This window comes from Cariama cristata, unplaced genomic scaffold, assembly GCF_000690535.1.
Source record: "Cariama cristata isolate BGI_N322 unplaced genomic scaffold, ASM69053v1 scaffold15833, whole genome shotgun sequence".
NCBI lineage: Eukaryota > Metazoa > Chordata > Aves > Cariamiformes > Cariamidae > Cariama > Cariama cristata.
In genome coordinates, this window is record NW_009610257.1 from 1 (window position 1) to 17423 (window position 17423).

Consider the following 17423-nt stretch of genomic DNA (forward strand, 5'->3'; position numbering starts at 1 on the left):
AAAAAAGTAAAATTCAGTGCATACATATCCTGGTAGGTGTGGTTGACATTAAAGAGACTTGGTTCCCAAGCATATGTGTCTTCTACAGTAAGGAATCACAGTAGGCATTTAAGAAACCTATTAAGACCACACTGAGTGTCAAAATTTCTGTAACACGAGCTGGCATTCTGCGTGAAAGCCGTCTCGCTGTAGCCCATGCTGCCTGTGGATCAGCTCAACCACAAAGACAACAGAGCCAGCCCAAGACACAAGTTGAACACTTCCCCTAAGAAGTTGTCTGTTTTTATCAACATAGCATACAGCTCCCTTTCATGTGGAGCAGATGTAAATAAGAGGATGTACAGACGCCTGTTCTTTTATTTTTAACCTCTGTTCCCAGTCATACTTCTCAAAAGTACTGTTTTGAGAAGGTCATCCACGGCTTTTAAAGGTCTGGATACAGCACCGTTTGGAGCACATCAGTGCTGCTCCCAGAATTGCCAGGTGGTCCTCCCTTCACAGAGCAATATGTATCTCCAGTGCCTCCATAGGCGCCTGGTCGTGGCTGGCCAGGGAATGGGGGCTCAGGCTTGAGTCTGCAGCTCGCATCTCATGTGTGGTACTGCAGGCTGCTGCCACTGGACCACACGCGATTTGGCAAAGAGAAACATCCTTCGTTGTGTACAACGTTGGCAGAGATAAGAGCATAGAAAAAGTTGTAGCACATCTGTCTTCTGCCCATAAGCTAGCATGTGAGCACAAATGGATCAAACGAGCTGGTGCTGAATATCAAATCCAGAACTACACGGTGGAGAGTACAGAGAAGTTTCATATACATATTTTCTCTAAGTAGGCTGGGGAAGGTGAAGATATGTAGCGGATGAGGAATTTGGTTTAGTATCTGCATAGTCTAATTCCTTGCTCTTCCATAATCTCCCCTGATCAGCTAGCAGCTAATGCACCGGTGGCAGACTTCTTCTTTCTCTCTGATCCTTATTGCTGTCCTGTCTCAGCTTTCTTATAACAGATCCTGAAAGTATACTTGCAGATTTAGCAATAGTCGCTGTGTCTGCAAGGAGAATTGAGCAGAGGAAGCTTCGGCTGTTCAGATTCATGTGGATTCCAGGTGTTTCAGGGTAGATCCCAACTCAGCGACACAGCAATGTCAAATGTCTGGATCCAGGCCTGTAAAATTTTATTGACAACGAGTTTCCTAATAAAGTTAGTTTCTCTTTGTTTGGCAAATAGAACTAATTACATGAATAATGGACTGTGGGGCCAGACTCTAGAATATCCATATAATCCTGTTTGAAGTTTATGGGAAGTAGGAGGGGGAGCTTTTGCTGTAGAGAAACTGATACCTGCTTAGGAAAAATACTTTCTCTGAAACCTCAAGTTACTTACTCTCCTAAATCTGTTTCCTTCCTAATAGCTTGTTTAAGTTCTTCTGATTATGTCTTTTAGGTGTATTTTTCCAAAGGTACATTGTTTGTGGTTGTACAGTATATGAACATTAGCCTGCAAAAGTTTATTTTTCCCCTTAGTTTTTTAATATTATTTTAGAAGAAGCATTCATTTAAAATTATTTCTGCCAGACCATTATCTTCTGAAAAGATAATGAAATCAGTAATTCACTCACTCTGATGGCAGTATTTTTGTGGGCTTTAAAGTTCTCTTTTTAGCTAAGTTCAGTCTCAGTGTGATCATTTTTTTAAATGTAAAATTCCAGTTTTCTGCATAGTCTAAAAACCTGTTTGACAAAAATTTTCGGAAAAGTTAATGTATTCATAGACTTCAGAATGCTTTAAAAAGTGCCAGGTTTATAATCTGTTATATATCTTGAATAATTCTATAGGGTTTTTTGCTTTTTTTCTTTCTTTTATTTTCTTTTTTTTTTTTTTTTCCCTTTGTTTTTCTGTGGTAGATATGGTCCGGAAAAAGAACCCCCCTCTAAGAAACGTTGCTAGTGAAGGTGAGGTACAGACCCTTGAGTCTACAGGTACTGAAAGTGAAGAGTCCGGAAGGAAAAAAGAATTTTCCACAGAGCAGATGCAAGAAAACACTGACCAGGGTGATGCGGCAGAGTTAAATAACAAGGAGGAACTTTGCACGCATGTCCAAGAGCCATCTTCCAGCATTAAAAAGGACTTGAAAAGCTCAGTGCTGAGTGAAAAGGCTGGCTTCAATTATGAAAGCCACAATAAGGGAGGAAATGTTCCATCCTTCCCTCATGATGAGGTGACAGACAGAAATATGCTGGCTTTCTCATCTCCAGCTGTTGGGGGAATCTGTGAGCCCTTGAAGTCTCCTCAAAAATCAGATGCAGATGACACCCAAGATGTGGTCTGTACCCTGTCAGGAGATGCAGCGGAGACAAATAAGGAGCATCAGACGTCGCCAAAAGCTTCAGATGAAACAGTGCAAGTGCAAAGTGGTCAAACTGATGGCCAAGGCTCAAGCCCGGTCCCCATGGCCTCAAAAAACCCACAAGTGCCTTCAGATGGGGGTTTAAGGCTGAACAAATCTAAAGCAGATTTGTTGGTAAATGATAACCCAGATACGGCGCCTCTGTCTCCAGAGCTTCAGGACTTCAAATGCAACATCTGTGGATACGGTTACTATGGGAATGACCCCACAGATCTCATCAAACACTTCCGCAAGTACCACCTAGGACTGCACAACCGCACCAGGCAGGATGCTGAGCTCGACACTAAAATTTTGGCTCTCCACAACATGGTGCAATTCAGCCACTCCAAAGACTTCCAGAAAGTCAACCGCACTGTGCTTTCAGGGGTGCTGCAGGACATCAATTCCCAGAGGCCTGTCTTATTAAATGGGACTTACGATGTGCAGGTTTGTATTTTCGCAGCCTCCCTGCTTCTATTAACTGCCTTCTCAACTGCGAAGTCAGTTATTTGCAAAGCTTCTCCTACCTACATGAATAACATATTTCATATAACTGGTTTAAGCCTTAAGAACTGTTTTAGTCTATTTTAACCAGGCTTTCTGCAGGTCTGCTGAGCATCTTTTACAGTAGAGGAGTACTTAGCTTTTTGACCAGTGCTATTTCTGTGTATGATTTAGTCGTCATGGTAATCAATAGCAAAAGATCTTATTCAGCAAACAGGCAAATTGCTGAATTGGTAATCATATCTGAAGGATTTGCTGTCATGGAAAGAAAAGAGCAAATAATAATGAAAAATAACCACCAGATAGACAAAAGACAGCAGCTGGAAATTAAAAATGTAATCTGAAATTATCAGCTGCTGGGAGTCAAGATTTGGCTTATTGATTCCTTATTAAGATAAAATAAATGGCAAGTGTTGGCAACTCTGAAGTTGGCTAGTGCCAGAAAAACAGGATACACAATGGGTATTTAAAACATTTCAAAAAGTAACAGTAATCCATGCTGTCCTTCATCTTAGTGAGCCTGCAAGGAAAGGACTATTGCCTCAGTCATTTTCTCATCTAGTGGGAGCAGGCAAAAAACTACAGACACTGCTTTAAAAAAAATATCTTATTTTTACCATGAAAGAGTGAACTCAAAAGCTTTTTTTATTTTTTTCATAGAATCTCTGCGAGTTTCTTATCGGCTAATATTTAATTAGTGAAAAAAAAATTGACGCTGCTTTCAAAAAAAATCCTCTCATGAGTGAGCTGAGAGATGTGGTAGGATACCTCAATATTCTATGATATAAAAATTCAGATTTTAAGAAAGAAAAAAAGTAACAAAGTTTGTACACAAACCAAGTTCAAATGTCCATTCAATTTCAAGTGTATATTTGTGTACATGATGTCCGACCTAGTAGTAATTACCAGACAAATCTACAGGGTATGTTAAAAGAAAAAGGTAGAAGGTGGAAAATATTTAACAATGCTTGTAGAGACTGTATCTGTAGGAAAGATATTTTGCAAAACTGGTTAAGATGGCTAACATCTAACTGCAAGTAAGAAGCCAAAACCGGAGCACAAGTCAAGAACTTGAAGCTTTTTAAGTGGTTTAAACTTATCCTCTTTTTTCAGAAAGTCTACAACTTCTTTATGGAGCAGCAAATCAAACTAAGGTCGTTACTATGCATAAAAACTGCAATCTTTGAACTGCTGTCTTATTAAAAGATCACTTCACTGTCTTGTGTCAGACACTCTCTCCTGTCAGACTGTGATTAGAAAGCAAATACATGATTTAGTTAAAAGAGGTTAGAAGTGAATAGTGTCAGAATGTGAAATGATGGTTTATAATTAGCACATAGTATGATGTTAATACCTGGATTTCCTGCTATAGTTTCAGTTCGCTGACTCCAGGGACAGCATCTTAGAGCAAGTGATCCATGCTGTCAGGAAGACATTCAAACTGTAACAGCTCAGGCAAAGAGTATAGAGGAATTTTAGTTTCTAAACACACTTTCATTTCCTCCAAACAATTGTTTCATTAGGTCCTTAGTTATTTATAGGAAAGTTTATGCTTGATTAGAATGAGCTGGACACTTTTCCTATGCAGTGCTTTCAGAAATAAAACAGATGTGTGAGCTATCTCAGTTTGAACTCATAGAAAGAGAAATAAAACAGCTGAACCTAAACTATACTTGTCTACTAAACTCTGGCAGTAAGATACAGCAGGGAAGACAAAAAGCGGTAGGAAACAGCCCATAGATAATCTACTTAAGATCAGTCTTTTCTCAGACAAAAAACATTTTCCAAAATAGAACAGACAGCCTATACAATGTTGGCAATTTATTTTAAAGAAAAAAAATTGGATCTGGAAACTTAATTTCTAGAGTGCTAATTTTCCCTGCCCAATTTGGGAAGAGAAGATTAAATAAGCTTTTGTGGCAAATGCCATACTTCATCACTTGCACATGCACCAGATGTTGATCCAGAACATGTCAGAAGATAAGTAACTGATTAATATTTTTATGCTTTCTCCTCCCCCACTTGCAATACAGAGCAGCTTTGTGAGATTCGTAAACACAGCAAAAGAACATTTGAAAATCCTCTTCGCACCCACACATGTTTATATTGCTACTATGTCCATTTTGGAGGGGATTTTTCTTAGGCATCTGAACGGCTGGCATCTCCTGCTGCAACAAGGGATCGTGTCTATTTGACCTCTGGTTAAAATTGGTTCAAACTCCTGTGTAACATGGAGAGGGAACTGAACCTGAGTAGTTGCGTCATCTAAACAATATTATTTTGTATAGATACTGGGCTAAGGGAGAATAATCCCTTTGTAATTAACTTGAAATAGTAGTGGACTGGGCTTAAGATCTGATTTATTGATCCCCTTGTACTTGACAAACTGTTCTGTTGTAGCTGGGCAGGAAGTTATCGATGGATTTATGGTCTCAGGCCAGGCAGCTGGGCGCAGAAGCCAGAGGATGAAGATGACTGACTTTGATCTGGCTCACAGTGGTCAGTCAGAGACCACAGTATATGAAGATTTGTAGTAGTGAGGGATGCTATTGAGCCCTGTAGTTTGTGTTCATAACCAAAGCAGACAAAAAACAATGGAAAAATGTCTGAGTGCAGAAAAAAACAGTATCTTCTATCCTATCTGCAGCTAGGTAGGGATGTGGTACCTTTGCCAAGGACTTGGAAGGAAGAAATCAAACACATTTTTGGACTTACACCACAGAATTGAAGTCTGTCCTACCAAACTTAACCACCCCCCAACCCTAAACCCAACTTTTAGGGTTTGTGGGTTTTTTTTGTATTGCAGTCAGCAAAACAGTAGGGGTACATATTTGGCTTCATAGCCAGGTACACAGATGTTGGGACTGTGCTTTGTAGTACCTAAAGAGGGTTTGGCTGGGAACTGTGTAAATGATCCAAGCTTTCTGGCCTTACTACTGTGTAGATTTTTACTTGATTTTAACATTTAATCCAGCAAGATTCCTTTTTCTTCTTTGAAACTGTTATTTTGTTTTGAAAATCTCCTGTACCCTTTGTTTCCATTTTTTTCTCCAGGGGTTTTGGGTTCATTAATTTATAATAAATTCCATAGGATTGGATAAAATCACTGAGCTGTTTCTGGGAGATTAACTTTCTTGCCAGTATAGATTTCAGAAAACGTTTGCTAGCACATCTTGGCATTCCCAGAGAATGTGTTAATCAGCTTTTTGCTTTTATCAGAATAATACTTGAAGTGAGTTCAGTGGATCAACTTTTGCTGATACCCCTTATTACTTTTTCTTCACATTTAGTTAATTGATCAATCTCTATGGGCAGCTTTGTCTTTCTGAATACTTTAGCTTATGTATGGCTCTGTGGAGGTGCCTAAAGCAGTAGACCTTACACCGGAGCTAAAGACTTCACTTAAAGTAAAATTCAGGTGACTAAGTTAACAGCTATGATCCTGAAAATCAGTGCTTTGCTGCTGTATGATTAAATCTCCTTCTGTGTTTCATCTAATGACTTTAATATATATGGAAAGGTCTGGAGACAGGCAAGCTGCTGACAAGTAGGCAGGAGTATTTTTTCCATCCCCAATTTTTTTTAGAAATAGTGAGTGGGACAGAAAGGTTGGAGAGTGCTGTCTTCCACTTATCAGCGTATAACTAAGGGATAGGACATTGCCCAGCAAAGGGGAAGAAGTGGGCTTGAATCCCCTCTGACAGCAAGGAAAGGAGCCTACTTTTCCTGTTTCCTGAACAAGTGTTCAAGCCATTAGGCTATTGTATAAAAGGGAGCATGACCCCATTTCCTGAAATATTTTAAAAGAAAACAGTGTCCCTCAAAGAAAGGACAGAAATGTCTGCATTCAGGTGAGGGTTTCAGATGGCATGTCCCAAGGGAGAAGGGTATTCATGCAGCCATGAATAAAGACATACTGCAGTGCTCAGCAGTTCTTACGGTTGACTCCAGGCAGCTTCACATTGTGTGTGCTACCTTTGAGGAGCTTCCTGCTCAGCATGGCCCTGGTTCTGGAGCTTATTGTCGCAGACCTACCTCCTCTTATGTTTGGCCATTAAAGAAATTCAGACTCCTGTCTGAAAGTACTAAAAAGTAATTTATTTTTTTTTCATCCAGTGCTCTCATTTTGATTGTTTCACTGTTTTAGATACTAGACTGCCATATAAGATAAGAAGACAAATTTCTGAAAAGCCGTGGACTGATAAAAGCCATCCAAAATTTTCTTGATTGTATTTCAGTGAGCCTGGGGGAAAAGAAAAAGAAGAAAGTAGTGTATTATCTGACTATCCCACAGACTAATGAGAGATTGGCAGCAGATTTTTTCTTTTATGGTTCTAGACATCCAATATTACAAGGGTTGTCTTATACCACTCAGCCTAATCCTTTGTCATATATGAATATGGGTAACAAGTTTTCCAGGTTTTTCGAAGCAACTGAGAGCACTTCTGGATGTCCAGCTACCAGGCTGCTCAGTGTCCTAGAAAGCAGTAGAAGTGCCCATGCACACAGAGTATATAAAGCTCTTCCTTTTGCCTCCTTTATACATCAGTGGTGAGCTCCATGAGCCTACACAAAGTTACACATGTGTGTTTTTTAGTGATCTGAATTTCAGTGTATTAAATCTGGCAGCTTTTCTGTTCTCATGTTAGAAGTATGTGACTAGTATAAAGTCTGGTCTAACTATGATTCAGCTGAATGGGAACCAGTGGTTTTATTAGCAGCTTCTGCTTTTTATCCTTCACTCTTTATATTAGCAGTTTGATTGAATATGAAGCTGTGAAGGTAAGACTAAAAAAACTGTAGGGGGTCTGTAGGAGTACAGATGTAATCAACATCCTTTCTCACGTTAAAGGCTTTCCTCTACATTTTTCATGGTTTTGTCAAAGAGAGTCTTACAGAGAGAATCTAGACTGGAGGCATAAACGAGTAAAGCATTTACTTTTGTATTAGTAACAAATCAATCCTTCTTAAAGTTCAACTTTTTCATCAAGTGGGCTTCCTACAAGGTGACATGGGTACATAACTAGTTGACATGAGCAAATGAAAACATGTATGTGAATGAATTTCATTTTCCTCACATGCTTAGAGAAATGGATCTAAATTTTATATTGTTGGTCTTACTGACTTTAACTCAATTGTCCATAAAACAGGAATAGATCTAAATAAACTGACCAACTATTGCTGGCTATGATGTATCCCGAGCTCTTGGACAAGATTGTGCTGTGCTAGATCTTCAAGGGTGTGCTAGAACAGAACTTCCATGAAGGTGTGATGTCCCAGAAGGCCCATTTCATCTGTCAGCCTTGTTGTGGACTCTCCCTGGGGACTTCTCTGCTTAAACTGAAGGCTGTCAAGCTATCTTGGGTGTTGTACCTGCATGTGCGCATACCTGTTTATTTTGAGTCTTATTTCTGGGTCATGATCAAGCTTGGAGACTGCCTTGCACACTGAGAAAGTCACACCTCATGAACACAGGAGTCAGTCATCTCTTAAACCACAGACATGAAAAAGAAATGGTGGGAGGTATAGAAATGGGTGGTGGTAAAACACATGCGCGTATATACATTCATATGCATGTTCTTGTGTGTGTATGTGTATACATCTGTGTGCTTCTTTTTCTCATATATATTTGCGTAAACACATATATATAAATACTATGTGAAAAAACACTTGTGGTCTTACAGGCATCTAAATTCTATATTGACTATAGCTGATAAGTAATGATTTATATTGTTATATGTAGCAGAAGTTCTTTATATTGTTTCTGTGGAGACATTAGGAAGTTTGCTATTCAGAATGATATGCAGTGATTTACAGCATGTCAGCTGCTAAATAGTAAGTGCCTGGGAACATTCACTTGCTCCGTGACAGAAATGAGCTATTTTAGCCTTCTTTCGTTAAGAAGTAGTCTACCCTCATATTAGAGCATTCAGATGGGCAGTTTCTGTGGAACAACTGACATGATGTATATTCACCGCATTCAAGGCAAAGTTGTTTACGTGTTAATATTCCTCATCTTTATGCCAGGGATATCTGGTAGTGTTTGGAGAGAGGTTAATGAAGAATATTTGTGAGACTAGTAATAGTCATGGATATATTTAAAGATATAACCTGCTAAGCTAGCCCACAGAAATGATGAGAGCTCAAAAAATAAAGTTGCTGGGGAAAAAGGAAAACAGCTAGGCTTTCTTCTGGTGTAAATCATTGCAAGTTTGCTTCAAAGTCTGTGAGACTGTGTGAGTTTACAGTAGCCAAGGAACTGTCTGATAATTTTATCTATACAGAGAGAGAATAGAAGGGATGGTGTTTCTCTTAGGTGCTAGATACTAGTCTACTAGCATTAGCTAGCAAATGAAAGTCTTGATTCTGTGTTCCTTACTTTTGTTGGTTTTGCCCATCTGGTCTCCTGACCTTAATTTAAGTCCTATTATTGTTCTGTCACAGTCCTTGTTTTAAAAATACCTTTAAAATTCTAATGTCAATAACCATACTGGCTTCAACGGCAACAGAATAAATCTTGAGAAGAATACACTCATCTTGAATGAATGTGACCGAATAGATTACTTTCTTGTTTTGATAAGTATGAATAGCCCAGGAAGCCAGGAGTTTGTCCTGAGTCTTTGCCTCACTTTGTGCAATGTAGTTCTGTCTATCTATAAATTAATCACAGTATGGTAAATAGTTTTAAGACTATACTCTGAAGATTCTTGTAGTTTTACATGCGGAGAGAGAGCAAGTGAAAGGGAGTTCTCCATAGTGGAGGTTAGAGAACTGGGTGGTGTTACACAAACTTGCATGAAAGCCAGGAATCTGTTCTGGCCTGCACAACATGAAGAACTTCATAATGTGGGGTGGTTAAAATGTTCTAGATGCTGTATTGCACAAAGCAAATGAATAAACGAACATTAGAAAATATTTTAGGATTAGAAGATTAAGAGTAATTGGCAAAGGCAGACTGGATGGCTCAGGAGATTGGTAAGGGATCTAGAGTCTTTCACGTCCTGATTAGCCAAACATGTAACCCAGGTAATCAAAAAAAGAAGATTTATTAACATTTGATGTTCCAATGCAGATGGTTGGTCTAGTTTCTAATCAGTAGTTGCAGAAGAAGCCAGAGGTCAAAGACAGCTTTACCCTGTGCATGTGAGCCTTGCAGTTGAATCTCTTACGTGGATATAGGCCACTAGTTTCTGCTGGTAGAATTTTCTTCATGAAACATATGATTACAGGAACTGGCACACTTTGTCTTCCTTGGTAATTTTTTTCATTTTCTGTAAGCAGTATTTGTAAACTGCTTTGGTGTAATAAAATTTAGGATTGAACTTCAAAAAGGAGATGGGAGAATAGAATAGGGTAGCATTTGGATCATGGGCAGATTAAATATTAAAGACGCTTTTGAAAAAAAACCCTGGAGGTACCTCTCCTTGCCCAAGTCCATCTATTCCATGAAATCATTGGTTTTGGTCGGACTAATTAAGGTAATATAGACATATCTGTTGGAAACACATAGTGCTATTACACAGCTTTGTTGAAGTACTTGACAACATGCTTTAGAAAGTACATCTTGAAATATTGTCAGTTATCATGTTATCTTTTCTGTTCTTTCTGGCTATTTTTGGAAATGTGTGTGGTATATGAGGAGATAGCTTAGTTGTATTAACACATAAACTTCAATCGTTGTGGTAAATTCTTTTCCAGTCTTCTAGATTTTGATAATTTTCCCCATTAATGAATTAATTTAATGATTAAGAGTTTTGAATTTCAGGGAGTCTTACTGTGAAGTATGTTTCAGTTTAATCCCAGACTGAGACATCGCTTGAAGAGCAATTTTTGAAGAATATTAGTGCAGCCATCTCAAGTGCAATAATGGAAAACCCATTCTAATAGCCGTCTTCCTCTATACAGCATGATAATACTGACTATATTGCCATAATTGAGGTGCTGCAGGAGTAAGTGATAATCCCAAGGTCTCACAAGCAAGCAACACTGAGGGAAAGAACTAAATCAGGTTTCCACAGTCCAAACAGATGCCTTGAATGTTAGATTCCCTTTAAAAAGAGAATTACAAAGATTAATTTTCTTCTGTGCTTATTAAGAGAACAGTTGGTCTACAGGTGCTCTAACATTCTCAGTGCAAACTGTACCTGTACTTGTGACTGCCACTAGTTATGTCAACTGGCACTTTGGACTCCACAGCTGTAATAGAATTGCAGAATTTTAGCACTGCTATTGTTTAGTTTCTTCTTCTGTATGTTGGGGAGGGGTGTCTACTTAAGAAAATATAACTTCGTCAGGGCAAAGCAGGGGACTAGGTTTTGCTGGGATCAGAATGAAATAGGGGAATAAATACGAGCAGCTATCACTTCTGATACCACACAGAAATGTGCATATTGATTTCTAGGACATATATATATATGTATAGTTTCCCCTTTTCCCTTCTGTTTCTCCTTTATTTCTACTCTTTCTGGGGCTGGTCAGAGGGAGCAGGAGGTTAAGGACAATTACATAACCAGTGAAGGAGTTTAGTGCCTGTACACAGAGATACGGTACGTAACTGAAAAATCTGAAAGTCAAGCCAAGACTTGAGCAGAGTGCATGAATCTAGACGGTTGTGCAAATGTGTAGGCTTCTTCCAAATTTGCCTGGCTGAAAGCTGAAACAGCTTCAGTTTATACCATCACTTCTCCCAGCCTCTTTGCATAGAAGCCAGTTTCTTCAGTTCTCTTTACCTGATGACACCCAAGGAGACTTTCAGTAGGTTTTGTTATGCGTGAAAAATAGCTTTTGAGTGTAGTAACATTAAGATGACCCTGTGTTACATTTCACATACATGCTCTCCTAATAGGATGCATTACATTGAATTGTGGCAGGGTAGTCAGGGAGATGCGAACCCAGTAACTGGTAATTACATTCCAGTGCTGTAAAGATTGTGTGTCCTCTCCATTGCAAGAGGTTAACACAAATAGTGTCAGAATACTTAGTTCTATTTTACCCTCTTGTGATGCAGAGAAGGATGTATTAGCATGGGAGACAAATTTGCTATGTAGGCCACTAAGCAGGATTAGCACAAGTTACAGAAATGATGTGATTTACTCTCCATTGTATAAAATGCTAGTACTAATAATATGTTTTTGCAGTGTTCAGAAATAAAAGTAATAGGCAATGTACAGCAGCTGGGATTATCGTCACTCACCGTTTCTAACTGGGGTCTGCAGAGTGTCTGCAAAATAGGTTTGTTATCTGTAGGCTCTGTGAATGGACAGCTGAGAGTAATGGATGTATGTACTCATTAGAGCCACTTAAGGTAAAGCATTTTGGCCAGTTTTCTGTGCATGCGTAGAACAAACATAAGTATCTAATTAAATGAGCAAAACCAGATCACCTTGCAACTTATGTAATTGTGCAGCAAGCTGCTGTTATTTTCTGTTTACCATAATTCCATCAGTGCTTTCTTTAAGTTGTCTTTCAACACCATTGAGACTTTGAACATTGAAATAATGCAGTGGATGGAGACCTGAAGTGCCAGAATCTGTGGAGCAGGCCCACATCCCGTTGTTGTCAGTGGATCAGGCTCAGCATAGTTTTGTCTCCAGTTCTTGCGCATTATAAAATGAATAAAATGAGGGATCTTCTGCAGTACAGAAGATCTGTTAGAACATCCTTCTTCCAAGGAACCTCTTCAAAACCAAATTCATAACTTGATACCAGAACTTGGAGCCTCAGGTTAAGTGAACATGTTATTACAGCCAAGTCCTAGCTATTTGGCTGATCAACTAACTATTGCCTAATGATATGTGTTTCCTAAACAAACAGAAAGCAATTTTCAGTTTATTTAAGAAACAATTTTAACCAGTGCATGGGAATTGTGCTTTCTTTAAAAAAAAAAAAAAGGAGGCTGAATAGCAGCTCATTATATCATGGTTTAGCAACTCATTGACTGACTATACATGTTCAATTCTGATGGGATACAAAGGATAGCATCTCATTCTCTGAGCTAAATGGCTAAAAGACATTTATATTATATGCATTTAAACATGTTTACTTTTCATGCTGTCTGTACGTCTGAGTCTTTCCGTATGTTGTGATACTGAATGAGCAGTGATCACATGTTTTCTTCGTTGAACAGCTGTTGAGGAGGAGAAGAAAAATAATTACACCATTTGCCTAATGCATTACAACTGAATCCTGCAGAAATGTAGTAATATACTTACTGGTTGGGAGAACAGAAATCAAACCCTGTATGGAAATTTTATCTTCTCTGTAAGGCATCTCTTGGGTGTAAAAATTGAGAACGTGGCACAAGGAAGCTTCTAGCTGAGACCTTGATGTAGCGGTCTAGACTGGATGATGACAAAGGAGTAGATGTGTGTGGATTTCGGGTGTAGAGAGGAATTGTCTTCTGGATGCTGTACACTATTTACTATTCAGGAAAAGAAGTAGAGCAATGGTGAAATTTTTGTCAGGAGATTCTTTCTTTGGCCTTCAAACCAGTGGTACAGGAGCAGCAAATCTGCCCCCTGATGTCATGGGCAGGTGTGGTGCACTCCTGGGAAGGGCAGGCCTGCCTGCTATGAGAACACAGGGTTTAATAACATAAGCCCTGGAAGCCTTGTTTCCTTCCTGCAGACCATTTTGCTCAGAGATCATGAGAACAGTTAAGTAGACCTACCTTTTTTTTTAAGAAAAATTAATGATGTCATGGACTTGGGTGTGGTAGGTTTCTTTGCCACATGCCATTTTTCTACTGTAGTTTTTCCATCCTTGTTTTACTAAATCGAGCTTTGTGCATGAGGGGAATAGAAGATTTCCTTGGAGAATGTCTGCACTGAGTAATCTTCGAGAAAACTGCCTTTCGTTTCATTCATCAGCCACTATGGCTGTGTTAAAAGATCTCCTGGCAGATACTGGATACTCCTGTAGGAATGGTCTTTATAAGAATTGGTCATACTCTGACCCAGAAAACTGAATTCGTTATTTCAAATTTAAGATTTGTTTGCTCATATTTAGAAAGAAATTCTCTTGGACTGTTAAGCATGAAGATGATTAAGACATGTAAGTGTATTGAAAGAAAAAGACTGATGGTCCGTTCTTTTGTTCCATGCCTGGTACAGACTCCCAGTGAAGTCTCCTGTCAAAGGGTTCAGGGATATGGGAACTGATTATTGGATATTTTCTCAATTACATGATTTAGTGATTTAGTGAAGGAAGGAATAGTCCTATTAGAGAACACTGAGTTAAGATCATGTTGTGTATGTGTGCTTTGGATTCCCTAAATAAATATATTTATTATTCATATGGAATATACATTCAGCTATGTGAAACATTTCAAAATCTTCGGCAACAAATGCTAAATATGTGCAGATATATGTATGATATCTTACTACATTAGTACAAATGAAAATGGTGGTGATGGTTAACGAAAGAAGCTTAGGTATTAATTGCTCTCTATTTCTCTTTTTTTTTTTTCCTTCCTTGCTACTTCAATGAATCTACAGTGGAACTAAAATGACCTTATTCTTTATTCACAGGTTACTTTAGGTGGAACCTTTATTGGGATTGGGCGGAAAACTCCAGATTGCCAAGGCAACACCAAGTACTTCCGCTGTAAATTCTGCAATTTCACCTACATGGGCAACTCCTCCACTGAACTAGAGCAACACTTCTTACAGACTCACCCAAACAAAATGAAAGCAGCCCTTCCCTCCTCTGATTCTGGTAAAACTTCAGAGAAAAACTCCAATAAATCCAGTCCTACTCTTCGACCATGTGATTCTGGAGACTTGGGGAAGTGGCAAGACAGAATCACTGTAAAAGCAGGAGATGATACACCAGTTGGATATTCGGTGCCCATCAAGCCAATAGATTCCTCTAGACAAAACGGTACCGATACAACCAGTTACTACTGGTGTAAATTTTGCAGTTTCAGCTGTGAATCGTCCAGCTCATTGAAACTATTAGAACATTACAGCAAACAACATGGGGGAAGCCAGGCAGGAAGCCTTCACCCAGATCTGAATGATAAGCTTTCTAGGGGATCTGTCATTAACCAGAATGATCTAGCCAAAAATGCAGATGGGGAGTTAGTGACAAAGACAGAAAAGGGTGCGAGTGTGGCAAAAAAGAAAGACTTGACTAGCAAAGGAGCAGAGGACAGCATGGTGACAAGCTACAACTGTCAGTTCTGTGACTTTAGGTACTCAAAGAGCCATGGCCCAGATGTAATAGTGGTGGGCCCGCTTCTCCGTCACTATCAGCAGCTACACAACATTCATAAATGTACCATTAAGCACTGTCAGTTCTGTCCCCGAGGCCTCTGCAGCCCAGAAAAGCACCTTGGAGAAATTACTTACCCATTTGCTTGCAGAAAAAGTAATTGTTCCCACTGTGCTCTCTTGCTTTTGCACCTGTCTCCAGGGGTGACAGGAAGCTCTAGAGTCAAACACCAGTGCCATCAGTGCTCATTCTCCACTCCTGACGTAGATGTTCTCCTGCTCCACTATGAGAATGCGCATGAAGCCCAAGCGTCTGATGTCAAACCAGAAACAAATGCCCTGCCAGGGGCAGAGGGGCCGCTGACACTGAAGGAGAACAAAGAACACTCATGTACCAAATGTGACTTTACCACCCAGGTGGAAGAAGAGATTTCTCGACACTACAGGTACAGTGAAGTTTCAAATGATTAATGATAGGAACCCAAACAAACAGCCCTCCCTTAGTTCCTTAATTAAATGTCACCATTCCCCAAACATTTGAGGAAACTGGAAACCAAAATATGAATGCGTATAGATATAAATCTTTACAACCATAGTCCAATCCAACATCCACTTTGTTTTGGAAAATCACCAGCTAAGTTGGTGGATTTAATTATACATTTAAACCTGTGCAAAGAAGAGGGAGATTTGGATTTGTGTGCAGATGCCGAAGTTCCAGCATATTTGAGGTTTGGTCAACTATTTTCCACCCAGAATCTTTTAGGTACTATTTTAGTTTAGGCTCTTTACCAGAAGGCTGGCATCTTCATTCAGTAGGGGAACACAAATGGCTTTACTTTCCAAGATAGACTATGAATCCTTTCATGCTCCGTAACAGTGCTTCAATGTACTACCTTTTTGTAGTATTTTCCATTCCCAAGTCCAGCAACGCAATAATTAGTTTAAGAGCATTCCACTGCTGTTTTGGTATTGGTTTCACACTGGGAGCAGACACTCTTTTGTCTGTTGATGTCATCCCCCAAGATCCTTTTGCAGATGCTTATTTTTGTGTTGCTGGTTTACAGTGTCGTTATATTTGTTTTAAATGCTAATGTTCCTATTTGGAGGTGGATGCAGCCAGTCTCCTGACTCAGTCTGACACAATGTCATAGTGGCAGCCAACTCCCTGCTAAACTTCTTGGGTCAGTTCCTGGGCTGTTGTAAACTGGCAGTCCAGTTTACATCAGAGGAGGAGCTGGCTCTTAGGTTTTGTAAAGAGCAACAGTTATGTGCCGCTGAAAAAGCGATGTTAAATATTAGAAAATCATGCTGAATATGTTAATAGTTAAGGCTAATGCGTCAACAGCAACGGAAAACTCAGTATCTATCTCATCTAAAAGATCTTTGCGTGGAAGCCAGCTAGAATGAAGACAAAAGAAGATGTATTTTCAAAGCTAAAGCTTTGTTAAAACCTCAAGAAACTGTGCCACGTTTAATAGATTCCAAGATATCCAAAATTAACAAAGGCAGACTGGGGCATGATACTTTAATAGAGATTAAAGCTGGGGGCATCCAAATGTTGCCCAACAGAGGGCTGCATTGGCAATGTATCAGGAGTCTATTTACAAAAAAAAAAAAAAAAAAAGAAGGAGCAGATTGCTCATCTTTAATTTGGAGCTAGGGCCCACGGAGAATTCAGGTCCCAGCATGCAGCGCCTCATTTTTGATCCAAGTGGGCCTGAGGGATGTTGTGCAGATTAATTAGTTAATGTTTGTAAACTGCTTTGAAGATGAAAAGTGGTATCTAAGTTCCAAGCATTATTACAGCAGCTTTGAGCCATGCTGTAGAACTCCATAGGCAGCACTTTGTCCGCTGCTGGGGCATGGCATGATCTTTTTTTAGTGGTTAAATAACTGGAAGATTGAAATGGCTCCTTGACTAAAAAAACACTTTTATTTTGCTGCAGCTGGTAATTTAAGTTTTAACAAGCACGCCTAGTTAAAATCCTTTTTCTGAAGGAAAGGAAAAGCCATGACTTTCAAAATTAAGTGCTGAGACGGGGTAGCAGTAGCTTCCTTCTCCTTTGGAGGGCTCAGCACTCTGTGGCTCTGGCAGTTGTCACAGGGAACTGCACTTTGGAAAATCAAGAGATACACTTAAGTGTTTGAATCTCAACTTGTTTGTCTAAAATTAGTCTATTCTGTTTAAGACACTCAAACAATGTGTTTTGTTAAGCCTTCAGTCTATGACATTATTGAGTACTCTGAGGATGTTGTGTAATTAAAGCAAAGTACAACATCCCCGTAACTGCCACCTTCTTTCCCTTTCTCCTGCCCTCCTCT

At 39.3% G+C, this 17423-nt stretch overlaps 1 protein-coding gene across 1 annotated transcript; it reads left to right on the forward strand.

Moving 5' to 3' along the window:
• The first annotated feature begins 1905 nt into the window (after nucleotides 1-1905).
• On the forward strand, nucleotides 1906-16015 carry LOC104156114 (zinc finger transcription factor Trps1-like). The gene is made up of 2 exons (XM_009697825.1): nucleotides 1906-2832; nucleotides 14418-16015. The coding sequence occupies exons 1-2, from the start codon at nucleotides 1906-1908 to the stop codon at nucleotides 15570-15572; spliced, it is 2082 nt and encodes a 693-aa protein (XP_009696127.1). The 3' UTR covers nucleotides 15573-16015.
• The last annotated feature ends 1408 nt before the right edge of the window (nucleotides 16016-17423 follow it).

Excerpts from the sequence above, each read along its gene's own strand:
- LOC104156114 (XM_009697825.1), top strand. The coding sequence starts at position 1,906 with ATGGTCCGGAAAAAGAACCCCCCTCTAAGAAACGTTGCTAGTGAAGGT. Across the intron at positions 2,833-14,417 it reads ATGGGACTTACGATGTGCAG|GTTACTTTAGGTGGAACCTT; the intron begins GTTTGTATTTTC and ends CTTTATTCACAG.